Source organism: Polypterus senegalus, unplaced genomic scaffold, assembly GCF_016835505.1.
Source record: "Polypterus senegalus isolate Bchr_013 unplaced genomic scaffold, ASM1683550v1 scaffold_3205, whole genome shotgun sequence".
NCBI lineage: Eukaryota > Metazoa > Chordata > Cladistia > Polypteriformes > Polypteridae > Polypterus > Polypterus senegalus.
In genome coordinates this window covers 1-17,094 of record NW_024381500.1, presented here as the reverse complement: position 1 = coordinate 17,094, position 17,094 = coordinate 1, and the positions used below count along the sequence as shown (strand labels likewise).

The following is a 17,094-nucleotide window of genomic DNA, read 5'->3' as shown; positions in this document are numbered from 1 at the left end:
CGAAAAAATTTAAAGAATTGATGCTCACAAACAAGAGAGGGCTACAAGATGATAGCAAAACATTTTCCAAGTAGTTGTATTCTCAGTTTATAATGTTATCAAGAAATGGAAGGTAACAAGAAATATAACCTCTTATTGGATTGCTAGAAAAGCAAATAAAAATCCCCTTTTGACTGCAAAAGACCTTCAAGAAGATTTAGCAGACCCTGGAGTGGTGGTGCACTGTTCTACTGTGCAGCGACACCTGAACAAATATGACCTTTATGATAGAGTCAGCTGAAAGAAACCTTTCTTGCATCTTAGCCACAAAATTCAGCATCTGAAGTATCCAAGTGAACATCTAAATAAGCCTGATGCATTTTGGAAGCAAGTCCTGTGGACTGATGAAGTCAAAATAAAACTTTTTGGCTACAATATGCAAAGGTATGTTTGGAGAAAAAAGGGTACAGATTTCCAGAAACAGAATACCTCCCCAACTATTAAGTATGGTTGTGGGTCGATCATACTTTGGGGTTGTGTTGCATCCAGTGGCACAGGGAACATGTGATTGGTAAAGGGAAAAATGGATTCAAATAAATACCAGCAAATTCTGGAAGCAAACAAACATCACACCATCTGTAAAAAGTTAGTTAAAACGAGGATGGGTCCTTCAACAAGATAATGATCCAAAACGCACCTCAAAATCTACAATGGAATACATAAAGAGGAGCAAGCCGACGGTTTTATTGTGGCCCTCACAGTCCCCTGACCTAAACGGCATTGAAAATCTGTGGCTAGATCTCAAAAGAGAAGGGAGTGCAAGATGATCCAAGAATTTTGCAGAATTAAGAAACCTTTTGCAAGGACAAATGGGTGAAAATACCTCAAGTGAGAACTGAAAGACTCTTCGCTGGCTACTAAAGTGTCTACAAGCTGTGATAACTTGCCAAAGGGGGGTGGGGGTCTTACTAAGTACTGACCATCTTGGGTGCCCAAACTTTTGCCTCAGGCCCATTTTTTGGTATTTTTCACCTGTGGATGATGGAAATAAAAATGTAATCATGCTTAAAATATTAAAGAAATGTGCCATCTTTAACTTTGTGCCTTTTGGTGATCAGTTCATCTTCTGCTCCCGTAACGATTCACAGTAACAGACATTTTAAGGGGAGCCAAACTTTTTCATGCTACTTGTATATGAGCTGATATGCCAGAAAACTAAAGTTTGTGTGTAATTTCAGAACTAGTCTTAAAAATTGGAGTGGAACGGTTACACATTTTATGTAACTAGGAGGCTTTGCTTGCCATCCCCACCTAAACCCACTCCCTGCCACTTCCTGTCTCTGCCGCTCACATTGTGAACAGGAGGGCAGAACGCACCCCAAGGAGACGCCGTTGCTCCTGCGAACCCCCCTCTTAAACGGTGATATAATGGGAAACAAATAGTTGAGGTTTTTTGTTTTTTATCTCCTCTTTGCTCGATCAGCTGCTGGATTGCCGCCACATGATCTGCATTTCCTACGGTGCACTTCTGTCATATTACCTACAGTATGTCCATATATTCAATCTCTTTTCGCTTTTACTTTTTCATCAATATCAAATTGAATTTTGATTCCATGTTTGGAATTACATCGGGATAAGGCAACGTATAACTACCCGCGAGTGAATATCATTTCTGTCTGCAAGAAATGTGTCTGACAATAGCATTCACGCAAATGAGAAATGGTTTCTCTTGTGGGACTTCACTTTTACCAAACAACAAATCTTTTAATTCTCACGGATACGCTTCTTCATTGGGAAGAAACACTACTTTTTTTTTTAAGTTTAAATCCAAACAATATATTCAGTCTTTTTTCACTGTTCTGTTATTTCACCAATTTGTTTGTGCTAATGCGATCTTTACTTTTTTTTTTTTTTGAGGCTTTCAAATTTTAGTACTTTCATTAACTCTGATCTGCATGTGTACCACAGCAACGTTTTTGAATTCTTTATGACGTTCTACTTTGTCATCTACTCTTTGTCTTTTACTTCTGGTCCCAGGAGTGGTTAAATCTCTTGGCACAAAGACTCATCTCGCAGGACGTTAAAGTGTCTCTCTGAGAAAATCACGTCTTGTCTCCTTCCAAGATATATATATTTTTTTTTAATATAATCGAGAGATATCAGAGGAAATTACAAGTGCTAGACAACGTGATTCAGTCTTTTCATTAGAAGTGGAGCAATTTAATTGAAAAACACTTCATTTGATATAAATTGCTCACACAATTTAGGACCTATAGGCCAAGACACCACATAAAAAAGGGAAGCACAGAATTAGGTGGTCAATTTGGAGGCTAGCAGGGGTCTACCACTCAATGTGCCAGTTTGGTTTTTTTTCAGCTTTATCTGGCATATTCAAGGGGTGAGGCAGAACTTGAACCTTTACTGGTGGCCTAACTAATGTAAGTAATGGCACGTGCCACTTCCAACACACGACATGTTTCAGTTGCTGTAAATATTTAAAAATGACACACATCACACCTCCAATGCCAACATGGATGGTGCTGTGGTTTTTAAAACATTTAAAATGCTCATAAAAAAACTAGTAAAAAGCAAAACACACCACACCAAGCAGACATGATAAACTTTGAAGTAGTTTTTATTATTTTTAGTGGGTTTATGGAGATGACGCAAGCAATGGAAGCTGCATATTAGCTTTAGTATGGCAGTGCATGTCTTCTCATTTCATCAGCACCTCCCATCCCCTTGTTTGGGGTTTAACAGGAGGCACGTCATCAGCAGAATGAATGCGTGGGAAACGCGCCATCAAAAAAGGTAATCGGCAGCCTTAGCCTCACCTACCAGGACTGCTCTGAAGTTAGCTGCTCAATTCTAACTGCAAAACAGCAGGAGGTGAAACCATTTCAATATGTGCGCTCATTAAAAAGGCATTTTTAATACACCAAAACATCATCATGTAGAAACAAGAGGTAAAAAGAAAAAAAAAAAAGTACACTATAGTGCTTGTAGTTTACGCATTTTATAATCAGAGATACTGTGAAAAGCAAAAGTAAACTGCTTCAGCAATAGTAAGGGTTCCCAAAACTCAACTATGCAGACTCAAAATTCATTGTTGAAAATAGTTTGAACAAACTATTCATTGAAACTGCCTGTCAATGGAATGTTCGTTTATGCATCAAGTTTTGGAAAAAAGCAGCATATGTGAAGGTGATCATAAATAGGTCTAAAAGGTATTTTAATTTCTTTGGCAAAAAATGAGTAGAAACTTTCCTTAAGGTTCCCAAAACCCAAAAAAATGGTACATTTCGTGGGAAGTTTCTAATATGGAAAAAAAAATGAAAGGGAATATTAATTATTGATCAAAAAAGTAGACACTTTACCTAATCGGTATGAGCACAGAGTTAGGAGTAACAATTATAAAATCTGTACACTTAAGATCAAAAAGTAAATGAATGCTCTCAAGTCGGTCTCAGACACTGCCAGTTATTCCAGCTTTTTGCTATTCATTCCTGTTCTTTCAGAATGCTTATAAAGGCCCTAAATAAAGTAGATGGCAAAACAATGAAAGGGATTTAAAAAAAAAAAAATTACATACATAGGGTCTTTAAAGACAGACTCAAAGAAAAATCAACAAAATGTCAAATATTCAGTCAATCTTTCCACCCACTGAGAAAATGAAAATATTTGTTTAGTTGCTGTCACCCCTCAGATGAGCAGGGAGGGGAAAAAATGACAATCAGGGATTTCTAAGCATTACGGAGACAAGATGGACATGCTGCTAACAAATTTATATTACTTAGAAAAGCTGTTGGGGAACTAACAAAAAAAAAAAAAAAAAGATAAAATCTGGAAAACAAGATATAGCGATATAGTAATGAAGGAGCCCGTCTCCTTTGTGACTAGTTGCTAAATTCATTTTCATAGCCAAAATGCAGTTAGGTGGACACTTGGGTTCCCAATGATGCAAACAATAATTATGTATATTGTAATTAACAGCAAAAAAAAAATTAAATACGGGCATGTGATGCACCAGCCTACGTTTGGTCGGTATACAGTGCAAGTAGTCAAAACACAGGGTCTAATGCGAGTCTCTCTCTACCCAAGGTGCATTTCTACGGTAAACGGTCAGGATTTGAAAGACCAAAGCAAAGCACTGATGTGGCAGATAAAGCAGGAGGTCTGTGTAGGGCCAGGAATACGGACATCAAACACATCTGATGAACAACAGCTTAGTCTAACTGGGGAGGTGATCCATTATTAAAAAAAAGAAAAAAAGGCACCAATGTTAATGGAAACATTCAGGCAGCTACTTTGAGTAATTCAATTATTTTCAGACATTATCATAGGTTTTTTTTTTTGCTTGATTAGCATCTCTAAAACCTCCACAAGCGAGCTACAGGAGTGGCTTGTTAAAATTATGTCAAAATGAAAATTAGAACTTAACTCAAAGCAGCAATGTCAAAAAAATATATGTATATATATATATAAATCATTGTAGCAATTGAGTTTTGGGAATTAAAACATCATTTTCATTGTACAAAAAACTGTCACGGCAACTGGTTGAAACAAAGCTAGTCAAGGCGATAGTCCCAAATATCGAACTTGTAACAGCTTGAAGTCTGTATTCTGTCACAGGAGTGCAGCAATATTTTAGATGTCAGAAGACCGATTACTACTGAAAGCATGCCTGCTGTGCTCATGAAAGACCAGGTTGTTGTTGTTCAGGACTTGGGTTCGAATGGTTGTTGTCATGGTTGGTTGGAGCTCCTCTTGGAGTTACCTCGATGATACGTGGCTTGTCAATTATTCGGGCTGTGCGATTACCCTTTTCCACAATTCCAATAATCCAGGCCTGGTGACCTTCACCATATTTAGGAGATTTGATTTCGGCACAAAATCGTGCTGCTTGTTCCCTAGGTAGGCAAATCAATAAACCTCCTACAAGAAAGGGTGGAACAAAATATGAAATGCATGACAGCCATGCTTTATTAAAAAAAAAAAAAAATCAAATCAGTTTCTTTACCTTGCCCGTTACCTACCTGAGGTCTCCGAAGACGTTCCCTGCAACAGGCCAAAAAGGTTTCCACAAGCCTTGCTGATTGCAGCCATCTTTGCAATGATGGGAAGGTTGTGAATGACAAATGCCACATCACAACGCTGCTGCCTGGCCAGATTCTGGGCATGCCCTAGTATTCCAAATCCTGTTATATCAGTAGCGGCATGGGCATTGAATGTATGCATCAGACCAGCGGCTGAGAAATAAAGCAAAGGAATGTCACCTCTAAAGCATACTTTTTTTTTTTTGAATAAAGAGAGAGAGAATCTCCTGAATATTCCAAGCCAACTCAAATACCTGTTCTGTTAAGCATTGCCATGTTAAACATGGCTTCCTGATAGGCCAACTCGACATCCTCTTTTGACACCACTAACTTCACTTTATTCCATTTGTCAGGCTGCAGGTGGTGAAGGGAAAAAAAGGGACAATTTAAAGAAACTCTTCAAAATTAAGGGAAATCTCATGTGCATATTTTTATCTTAAATACTTTTAAATATGTGAAGGTAAAATGACAAAATTTAATATATACAATTGGCGTTTACAGGTGGAAAATCCTGCTGCTACAACAGAAATGTCTTAATTGCTATAGCAGCAGGATGGTCCAATTTTTAGCTCTGCCTCATAGATCCATTATCATCCTGTTTTTAAATATCATACCTGATTACAGTCTTTTTTTTTTTTCCTCCTCCCACTAAACTATCTGGTGAAACATGCACACTGGCCAGTGTGTACAAGTGGGCCCTGCAGTGGAATAGTGCCCTGGCCAGTTTGGTTTCTCCTTTGTACCATATTAGGGTCATTCCCCACAAGGGCCCAGTGCTGGGCTAAGCAGACTGGAGAAGATTATGTTATGTATGACTTGGCTTATTTGTTAAGGGTCAGGAAGCATTTTTAAATCAAACGAAAATCTGAATACAACTAATACTACTTAAAAAAAAAAAAACAACAAAATTATATATATTATATAAAACAAATTCAACAATAAGCTCCAACACTATACATTTGAGGACATTAAAAACTGCTAAGAGAGCCTAACTGTAAAACAAGCATATGCAAACTATACTTGAAAGCTATACTTAATTTTATAATGCATTACAGTATATGCTTCTTTACAAGTACAAGATTTACAGCACAGAGTCAAAATATTACCATATTTAAATGTACTGTAACAGGACTATTATCCATTACCTGTGTCATTATTTACAGTACTTAAAGAAATACAAGACCTCAAAGCACATTCATATAAATAGCTTTAAAGGGAGAGAATTGTTCACAACAACCACCAACCAGTATCAACTGATTATTACTAAAATATTTCAAAAAATACACAGCAATGTATAAATGTGTACAAGAGCACATGTCCAGTGCTCCGTTGACATAAAATGACATTTATTTTAGACAGGTGATCTTACATTGTCCAGCCACTGGTGGGCATTGACAGCAACCTGTGTCCCGAGAGGCTTGGTCAGGACAAGTACATCTCCTGGGATAGCATTGTCTGGCCTAGGAACAAAAACAAATAAATCAATTCTATTGTAATAAATATTCTCCTTAACCAGAACAATACTAAGTGGTTCAACTGCATCATCTCATGGCACAGAAGTGCTGTGGCAACACATCAGCAGCTACATGAAGAAACACACAAACTGCAGGTAGTATGTGTCAGTTACAGGAAAATTGCTTGATAACCGATAAGAGCATGGCAGATGCACAACACTAATTTCCTGAGGGCAACAGTTGTTAAAAGCTGATCACACTCTTATGTTTTAGCCATTTTTAATCTGGTCATCTAATACTTTTAAGGCAATATCGATCTTAATTTCATTATGTTGCTTTTTACATTATGTATTTATTAATTTCCAAAGTACCAACCAGTCTAAATGTACAATGACTGCATTACTTGCACCTCCCAGGATTAGTCAAGACACATTTATTGTCATGTTGTTGCATGTTTTCTCAGAACAACAGACAATAAAACAATAGAAACAAAGGACATAAAAACCACCCGACATCACACAAAGCCACATACCATTTTCCAGAGGTGAGGAGTGAGAAAACTGACCGTACAGGACGGCAGGAGCCTTTAATTAATTATACCGTTTGCCTTTCTAATGGAGAAAGTGCTTTACATATTTAGAACAGAAGTCAGCTGGATGCCAGCAATATTTTGTGCTGCCATCACCTGGTTCTGTTGCTTTTTATGAACTTGAGTTGAGCAAGTGTATGTGTAGAAGTTTGAGAGAACAGGTTATATATATATATATATATATATATATATATATATATATATATATATATATATATATATATATATATATAAAACATCCACAGGTATCTGAGCAAGTATTGGTACTGGTGAGGCTTTTTCACAAAAGCCAGAGATGTGTTGTGCCCACTCTCCAAGAAGTGCTGCCTGTCCATTCTTAATGGGTACAGGAGTGCCTGATGTCTTGCATTTTTGAGATTTCCAAACTGGTGGGAAACCTAGAGTGAGAAGATCTTAATGGGCTGTTCTTGCCATCTTTAATGACAGACTTAAAAAAAATTGGAAGCATGCACTTGTACTGGGAGCAATACCAACAAATGGAAAGACAGAGCTTTAAAATGGCACTGAACTTGGAGGGATGTTGTAAACAAAGTTAAAGAGAGAAACACACAAACCCTGCAAGAGTACAAGAGGGGTGGCTAGAGTTTTCTTCTATTATATTAACAAGGTGCTCAGAAAACGCATTAGAACAATAACGTTCCCTCCAGTTCCAATGATGATCTTTATATTTTTGGAAAACTTGGTAGATGTGAAAACTAATTATATATCCAAAGCTAAATTTCTGCATCCTTTAGTATAATCAGCACATCATACCACTAAGAAAATGATTTCTTAAATGTTGAACAGGATTTTTATTTACTATAACTTGGGTTTACAGAGCAGGGGACAAACCACATAAGGGGACACATTTCTTGGATAAGCCCATGACAATGTCCAGGAAGGCATAGCATCTGATCCTACAGAAGGAACACGGTGATTTAGAAGGAGACGACAAACATGGCCCTAATGCTTAAGCATTTGCAGAGCTATGCTAATAGTAGAATGCATCTGCAGTATGTTTAAGCCAAGTGTCGAAGTAAAAGGATAACCAATACGTGCTCCAACTGGACATCTACCTCTATTACCTCCGTCATAATTTTCATGTTGGGAATCAAGTATCTAATTTTCAGTTTTCCTTCTTGAAAGCAACTACTGGTGGTTAACGGAAGACACTCAAGAGTCCTCACAAAGTTATAACAGTAAATCAACATAACTTTACTCAAAATCAGAGAGATTACTCACATAATGAATTCATTAGGCTGACACACCACTGTGGCAACACCACCAATAATGATCCAAGGATTCACCACCGTCTGTCCACCAGTGACGGATGTACCACCTTCTTCTGCAGCATCTCGAAAACCACGAATCATCAATGGCATCACTTTCTCACGGTCCTAAGATGGAACCATAAGCTGTCAGAATCAGGAAATAACTACCACGGGGAAGCTAACAACAGTGGCATACAACAAGAGAAAAATAAAAATTGTTAAAGATTCAGCTTTATCCTTCAGCTAGTGACTAAATGTACTTTACAAAAAGTCACTATGTGCTTTTTGTACTCTTATTTTTAAATAATTGCTACTTCCAGAACTACCCACCACATTTTCTATACAAATCAAACAAAAAGTGTATTGAAAATGACATACCTTTTCATTCATTTTCTGGCTTACACTTAGCAACATCAGCATATTGTCACATTCTGTGATTCCCATAGCATACAGATCACTCAAAACATTGGCACAGGCAATGCGGCCCTAAAAACACACACACACACAAAGTAAATGAATATCCACAGCATAGTTAAAGCTGTATTGTCTGCCCAAAAAACATCGGTCAAGTAATGTCAAAATTCCACCCACCAAAAGAAGAAATGTGATAACTCTACCCAAAAAACATTTTTTTCATGTTACGGGACTTACCCCATGTGGTTTGTAGTAAGAAAATGTTTAATGTCAAGCTTTCAAATAGAACACAGAAACACAGAATGTCCGTCTATGAAGGCCAACAGCACACAATAGAAAAACATTCACAAAAAAAAACCTCTTGTCACATAATCCATATGTTGTGTCACTGCCTGCATTGACTGCAATGGGTAAAACATGCATATTTTGATGAAACTTGGTTTAAAAAAAAAAAAAAAATCAGTTTAGTGCAAGCAGAGGAAACACATTCACATGGGAGCGAGCTTTTGAACTGAAGACCAGACTCTTAAGTGCGGGGAAGAGGCCTTATTTTCCTGCAGTCCAGCATTGGTCTGCATAAATGGCCAGTCTATCAGAAGGTCTGTGATCTACCATTCTCCTTGAAAACAAAAGACTAAAATTTCTTTTTTGGTTATCACTACAAACTACATAGGTGCATTATTAAGCTTGGCTTTGGATTTCCACTTTCACCTAACGCATAGCAAGAAAAAAAAGGTTATATACAGTGCTGCGGTGGGTTGGCACCCTGCCCGGGATTGGTTCCTGCCTAGTGCCCTGTGTTGGCTGGGATTGGCTCCACCGTGACCCTATGTTCGGATTCAGCGGGTTGGAAAATGGATGGACATATACAGTGGCACTATGAGGACAAAAACCATTAGTATTAATAACAGCAAGTGCACCTTGTTGCACAGTGGAGATGATGAGGAAAGCAAAAAGAAGAATACAAAAGGATTTTAGCTGGAGAACTGCGCTGTCCCATTTATATCCAAAGTCAGCAAATCAAAAAACAGAACACACACAGATGGCAAAAAGCTACATGAAAAGGCTAACCAAGGATAACCCTTAGAAACTAAATAAAGTGGGCCAAGTTTACTCATGGCAGTAGAAAACTGAATTCTTCTATGGCTTACACCATTAGTACATACAAACAATATAACCTCATATTTACTAAACAGCATGACCAGGGAATCACAGCTCTCGTTAGGGTTAGGGTTAGTATAGAGATACTCATATCAAGTGTGGGTGGGGATTTGACTGCCAGTTAAACACAGTTGCTTTATTCACCTATCCTTGATCCCTGGGCACTGGCTCATATACTCCACGGTACAACTAATCCTCCAAAGTGGCAAAATCTCAAATCATACAGGGATTCAGTCACAAGCTTTTTGAGAAAAAAAAAAGACTCACTTCAAAACAAAAGTACCAAAAAAAATATAATCTTCAGGAAAAGTCTCTACTGAAGCACTTTATGTCATATGCATTATGGATAAAAACATTTCTGTACATTTTTTTTTTTTTAACTAAAAGTATGCATTTCAATGGATTTTTTTTAGTATCTTTAGTTAAACAGTCACTGAACAATAAGCCTACAGAATTTAATTTTGTTAATAAAAACAATGAACATAACATATCTGTGTTCTATAGTTTAATTATAAAATGTACCAAAGTTAACACTTTAATATAGAATACTAGGGGGCTTCGCTCGCCAACCCCTTCCCGCGCCGTTGTGAAACACCACACCACAAAGCAACACGGCCGCTTCTCTAAAACCCCTCTTAAACAGAGATACAATGGGAAACAAATTCCTTTTTTGTTTTTACCTCCTCTTTGCTCAATCAGCTGCTGCCGTGCTGCTGCGATCTGCATTTCATCTCTCTTCTCCCCCCAGACATCCTCAAACACTATTCAATCTCTTTTCACTGTTCCGTTATTTCACCAAGTAATATTTTCCGTTTGTTTGCGTTTATTTGTGACCTTTACTCTCATTTTTTGAGAGTTGTCAATTTTCCTACTTCCATTTTCTCTAACCTGCTCTGCATGTGTATCACGGGACACCTTGCTTCCAAAGATTGCAAGGTTGACATGACTTGCCCGTCTCACGTGATGTGAAAATGTCTCTTTGTCTCTCTTCCAACGATCATGTCTCTACATAACCAGATAAGACTTCTCTGCATCTGGTTATGTAGAAGATTAATGTAAAATTTTTAAGGGATAAAGAAAAACAAATCACAATTGGTCAATTGAGTAACATAAAATTGGTGACCTAAAATATACTGCACCCCTAGCAAACACGCAAACTGGGAGTGAAGGAGATGTGAGCAATTTTGTTTTATTTGTTTGGGGAAAAAAAAAAGTGACATGACTAAAAGGGCACCCCAATCTGAAACTGAACCTGGAGTCCAAGCACCAGTGCACCACTGTGCTAGCCAGCAACAGTTAGCCATTTCTATATGTGGATTATCATTTTGTAATTTCTTGCAACCAAGCAAACTCCCCACCCCAACACACTTCAAGGATCATTACTTTACTCACCATCATATATGGGTCTTCCACAAGAGGATAGAAAAAGTCTGTTGTTTGAACCAAGGACAGACCCCCATGTCTGAGTGGGATCACACAGGAGTCCATTCCAATTCCTAAAGGTAGCAAGAAACATAGTGTTTACCACCTGCACACTACTACATGTGAACGTTTAGCAGTTTAACACAACAGATATTGAAAGGTGAATTAATAAATTAATGGTACTCTTCTCCATGATCTTACAAGACATTGCCCACAAAATTTGAAAATCTCACTTATCAAAACTACTTGTTGGTTCAGCCATTTTTTTCTCTGAAAAAATCTCAAAAATGTAACGTGCATAAGAACACTGGCTTTACATAATATGGAAGTTATTGAGCGCTTAATTACTTAGCAACATCAACTACATACACTACAAAAAAACATATAACCTAGTAAGACTTGAGCTTTAACCAACTAAAGGAGTGAAATTTTCTTAAAAGATCATTCTGTACTACAAAAACAGATGGTACATAAGAAAGTTCGGTCAAACTTGAACAGGTTAAGATGTGAACTATTAACCCTTAACTGCCCACGCCGGTGTATTTTGTACACCAATCTCAGTTATTTTTGTCCAACGTCGTTTTACTTGAACCTACCGGCAGCATCTGCCATCTATCCTCAGCTTGACTCACTACAGTGTCGCAGTGGTATCCCTCCAGTGTGCCCCCAGCCAGTTTTATTACTGGATGTACAGTCGCAAGTTCCATATGTGCATTTGGTACACTACGTGGGTTCTTACGTATGTATGACAACGATGAGATGTTCTTCTTGCAATGACTTTGTCTGCAAAGAACATTCAACAACTGAAGTGAAATGTGATACACGTGCAAATCCTGCAGTGGATGAAAGTGTAACCAGTGATGAATGAGCACTGGAGAAATGGATCAGATTTATTTTCAGATAGTCCTAGACTGTGTCATACTATTCAGTTATATGGTATTAAAATTACATTAAAAACATGTACAATTTAAAATTACTAAAATATTTGATATTAAAACCGCACAGCGTGCATATAAATAGCCATTTTAAAACTGGTACATAAAGTACACTTTGTGGGTACTTACGAGATGAGAGCTGGTGTGAGTAGTTAAGGGTTCAGTATGAAATGTGTCAAAGCCAGAGGGGACTGGAACGTCTTTTTCCAGCGAGTATCAAAGGTTTCTTTCTGACAACTCAAACTAATGCTTGCATGTAACTCAATAAATGCGAGTTTGTGTAAACCACCTTTGCAATACTGATATGTCCGACTTGCTAGGTTAAAGCAAAAGGTCTAACCCTACTTGTCAAAAAACTCTGACTACTGGCATACTTAAAATATGATGATAACTGTCGGAAGCTCATCATCTGTCCAGTTCTGTATGTGTTTCTTGTCCTGACAAACTGCCAAAACCCTGAGGCCTACTGTCTCTTTACTATGCTAGCTTCAGTCTACCAGAATTGGAACTTTTGGCAACACCCAAGGCAGATTTCCTAAAGCCTACTCCCTACCCCATAGCAATGTGTTCTCAGGAATATCAGCCTTAACACATGTAATGCCTTGAAACAGTGTTCTGTCCCCAAAATGTTTTCCCTGGTATTGTCTCAAATTTTAAACTTACACCATATTAAAGTTTTTTTTTTTTTCCAGTTGATCTAAAAAAGTGTACATTATACCCAAAAGCCATTCAACAATTTGCTAAAATGAAGGATCAAAATTGTAAAATGTACAAAGTATACATGCCCTTTGTAAATTCAAGGGTACCTTTGATCAGGTGTCATGCATTGTCTTGGCAACTCACCCAATATATAGCCAAAGAATAGCACTTTGCAAATTGCCACTCTGACCAAGTTGCCAAAAATGACTGGAGAGGACATTCAAGGCCCAAAAGTCTGCAACCCACTATAAATAAATACAATTATTTAAGGGATGCAAGAAAAAAAAAAAAAAAAAGTTGGGTGGCATGGTGACGCTGCTGCCTCGCAGTTAGGAGATCCGGGTTCACTTCCCGGGTCCTCCCTGCGTGGAGTTTGCATGTTCTCCCCGTGTCTGCGTGGGTTTCTTCCGGGTGCCCCGGTTTCCTCCCACCGTCCAAAGACATGCAGGTTAGGTGCATTGGCGATCCTAAATTGTCCCTAGTATGTGCTTGGTGTGTATGTGGGTGGATGGGTGCGTGCGTGCGTGCGTGCGTGCATGCCCTGCGGTGGGTTGGCGCCCTGCCTGGGGTTTATTTCCTGCCTTACGCACTGTGTTGGCTCGGATTGGCTCCAAAAGACCATAATGACCCTGTAGTTCGGATATAGCGGATTGGAGGATAGATAGATAGATGGATGGATGGATGAAGAAAAAAAGTCCTTGCCCATAATGAATTTGCAAAATGTCACTTGGAGGATTCCTTAAAAATGTAACAAAGTGCTGAGGTCTGATGTAAATCCAACACTAAACATCAACAGAGTAACTCTTCTCCACTGCAGTTCCATGTTGTGGGGATGCTTTCAACAGACAATGACCCAAAACACACCGCTAGAACAACAATGGAGTAGCTTCATATGATCTCGGGTCCCAATTATAATGCTGTCAAACATCTTTGGAGACACCTGAAAAATGCTGTTCACTGCTGAATTCCATCAAACTTGGCACAGCTTGACCTATTTTAGGAGTAGAAAAGAGCAAATCTTGCTCTAACATGCTGTACAACATTATGAAATGTATCCAAAATGACTATGTGGTGTAATAGCTGCAAGAGTAACTACCAAACATTAGGTGGGGTAGAAAACTTCCAATTTGATGACAGCACTGTGTTGAACTTAGAAATGCATATTCTCAGTCAAAGTGATCAAAATCCCAGGTTGTGAAAGGAGGGGCACCACTGGTCTTTGCTCAGTGTGATTAAAAGGTCTCTTCTGAACAGCACAAAATATTTAAGAGTAGTTGTGTGCCATTCATGTTGGCAGCTGTGCCGACACCACAGATCACTCAGACAGCTCCGTCTGTAGTTTGAGAAGGTGCATCTCACCAACTTAGAACATAAAACGGTTTGTTGGGTACAGCAACAAAACACCACAAACGTTCAAAATCTAGAAACATTCTGAAAAGTTACCTCAGTAGCATGTGTTGTTGGTTTGTCTTTGCTAAGGACGTACAAGTTAAACATTAAATTTTTATTTTCCCCTTCAGGACAAACAAACCATCATCTACTTATCCATCATTTTTAACTGAAGGCAAAATGCATTCGCAGTCAAATGCCAAGAAAATGATCTGCCAATTATTTACAGTTACAAATGAGATATTATAAACTACTTCTATTTTTTCCCCCGAAACAATATAGTTTCTCAAAAGATTATAAATGGTAAATAAAGCATGAATGAATAAAAACAATCCAGTAGGCAAAGGATAAAGTAACCTGTTCAAAACGCAATGGATTTAATACAAACCACACTGTTAAAATCTCAGACATTATGTCAATGACAAAGTATGAAAACATACTTATAAAGTGTTAGGCCAGTTGATAACAGATTGCAAAACATAAAATATTCCCCTTCTCCTTAACACTTAAAGTTCACACACCCCGCTATTAATTGAACCTGCACAAAAAGTAAATTAAGAATAATATTAAAAAGCAACTTGGAAGGGTAATGCTGCTCTTGCACACAGGGATGAAAATAAAAGCTCCAACTGCATCTTTCTTACCACTTCCGATTTGCTAATGGTGTCGCTCGCACTTCGCGTTCTTACTAAGAATCCCTAGCGATAAAATACTGAAGTGCGAGGTTCTGTTTTCCTTTTTTGAACATTTCTATCCCAAGTCCTCTACGTTCTCGATAAAACGGTAAATTGTGTTAATACCTAGAAATCGGATCGTATCGAATGGTTCAACCACAACGCAAACTAAGAAATGTGGGGAAGTGATGGACTTCGGTCCTGAAAGCCTCAAAAAAGCATTCCGACTTTGTGCCACACTTTGGAAGCGAGCACGTGATGTACACAATGTAAACACATTTCTACGTCTGGCATTTTTTTAACAGAGGCTCCAATTAGATTCACATAACCAAAACTTTATACAAGTTAGGTCACGAATATTTCTCCAATTCTGTAGCTCACTAGGGCGCTGGGTGATGACGTTAACTATCTACGTCGCTTCGAAAGTGACAACGCAGAAAACGTTTTGAGATTGAACAACTGAGCAACTTGCGTTAGTGGAATAAAACTATCGCAGGTCGCTTACACATTATCGATGCAACATGTTTGCCGTGTAGAATGTGTGACCGTTATGCCAAAATTTGGAGCGCTTGAAACTGAAGGTGCACAAGTTTAAAAATAAATGAGGTGTAACTATAGAATAATTAAAGAAGCCGAACTCGTTATTTCAGTCCTCCCCATCTCTCTCGTTATGTTCATTCGTTTTACACATAAAATTTTGGATGGCACCTCTTAACATTTTAAAGACTTAAACGTAACAATAGATATATTGGTTTAGGCAACAAAAACAAACGTTTGTCATTTTTGCAGATAAGGCCTAATCTTAAATAAAACAACAGCAGACACTACTGTCAAAACTCTGGATTGGCACAACTCTCGTTCAGTTCAGGTTGAAATATTAATACATCCTTTGTCACTTCTGTGAGTATCTAGGCTTAAAATATTCCTTTCCAATTTCTTTCAACCGAAGCAAAACTGTTCGAGACAAGACTGGTCAGATAAGTGCCACCTAGTAACTGAACTGAAAACAGCAAAGGCGGCGGAAGATTCGGATGAAAGCGGGAAAGCGCATGTGCTGAACACGACAGAGCACCCAAGTGGACTTTGGAAACGCGCACTACTCAGCAGGTGCACTCACTCGACGAGGATTCGCGTGATCGGCTGCTATACAATGCGTTAAACTAATTAACCACACTCAAGTTCAAAACAAAATGGAGAGCGAGGCAGAAGACTCTTCCAGTTACCTAGCCGGTTTGACGACTGTGTTCCCCCAAGATGCTGGTAGTGTCCAGTACCATCTTCCGCGTGGCCATGATCCCCAGCCGCCCCGTGCATCTCCGCAACAGAGGGCTCGGGCTCTAGTCCCTGCAGGAGTTTGAGCAGTGCCTCCTGCGGGACTTTACAGCCTCATCCCTTGAGATCGGAGAATGCGGTGAGTCGGAAACTGCGCTCCAAGCCATACTCCTCTGGATCAAAAGGACGATAACCGCCAGGAAAAGAACCTCCACCGACGCTCCCATCGGTTGGCGAGATAAGCGGAGGTGATCCTGTAACGACGGACGACATCTTGCCTACAAAGTAACACCAAGAAGGCGCCCAAGACCCTTCTTGTGTATTGCACAGTCCTTTTTCTTTTTAACAGAGTTCTCCAAACAAGCTGAAGACAAAGCGGAGCTCTACGACTGCGGCCAGGCGTTTACGTTGGGTTATCGAAGATTGCGTGCGCGCCTGCGCAACTACGCACACCTGCGGCTACAACCATTTCACAAGACGCGGGATGAGTATATAACACGTAATTAAAAGTAAAATATCAGGCTGCTACATTTTCGATTTTATGTTATGAAATGTATTTACTTTTTTAAATTAAACGAGGAAGCAAAACCTTTTCTTAATATATTTTATTGTAACGTATACACAATTTAATAGAGGAAATGCGTACCCCTTTCTATTACTGGTATAATAGTCTGAGCCAGATAGAACGATGTCAGTGAGACGTATACCATAGTACAACCCTGCGTTCTAATTACACAAT

General features: G+C 38.7%; 1 protein-coding gene across 1 annotated transcript; it reads right to left on the bottom strand.

Annotated features, from left to right (window-relative positions):
• Positions 1 to 2,596: 2,596 nt before the first annotated feature.
• Positions 2,597 to 16,933, bottom strand: LOC120520624 (selenide, water dikinase 2-like). Its single transcript, XM_039742853.1, has 8 exons — positions 16,307 to 16,933; positions 11,357 to 11,460; positions 8,768 to 8,875; positions 8,361 to 8,515; positions 6,445 to 6,535; positions 5,330 to 5,429; positions 5,016 to 5,228; positions 2,597 to 4,914 (listed from the first exon to the last, which is right to left on the bottom strand). Exons 1-8 carry the CDS (start codon positions 16,395 to 16,397, stop codon positions 4,673 to 4,675), a joined length of 1,104 nt encoding a protein of 367 aa, XP_039598787.1. The 5' UTR covers positions 16,398 to 16,933; the 3' UTR covers positions 2,597 to 4,672.
• Between the last annotated feature and the right edge of the window lie 161 nt (positions 16,934 to 17,094).

Bases quoted from the DNA above. Each gene is read 5' to 3' on its own strand.
- LOC120520624 (XM_039742853.1), bottom strand. From the start codon at position 16,397: ATGCACGGGGCGGCTGGGGATCATGGCCACGCGGAAGATGGTACTGGA. The intron at 11,461-16,306 runs GTAACTGGAAGA...TGCTACCTTTAG, and splicing joins ACAGTCGTCAAACCGGCTAG to GAATTGGAATGGACTCCTGT. The intron at 4,915-5,015 runs GTAGGTAACGGG...CCTTTCTTGTAG, and splicing joins AACGTCTTCGGAGACCTCAG to GAGGTTTATTGATTTGCCTA.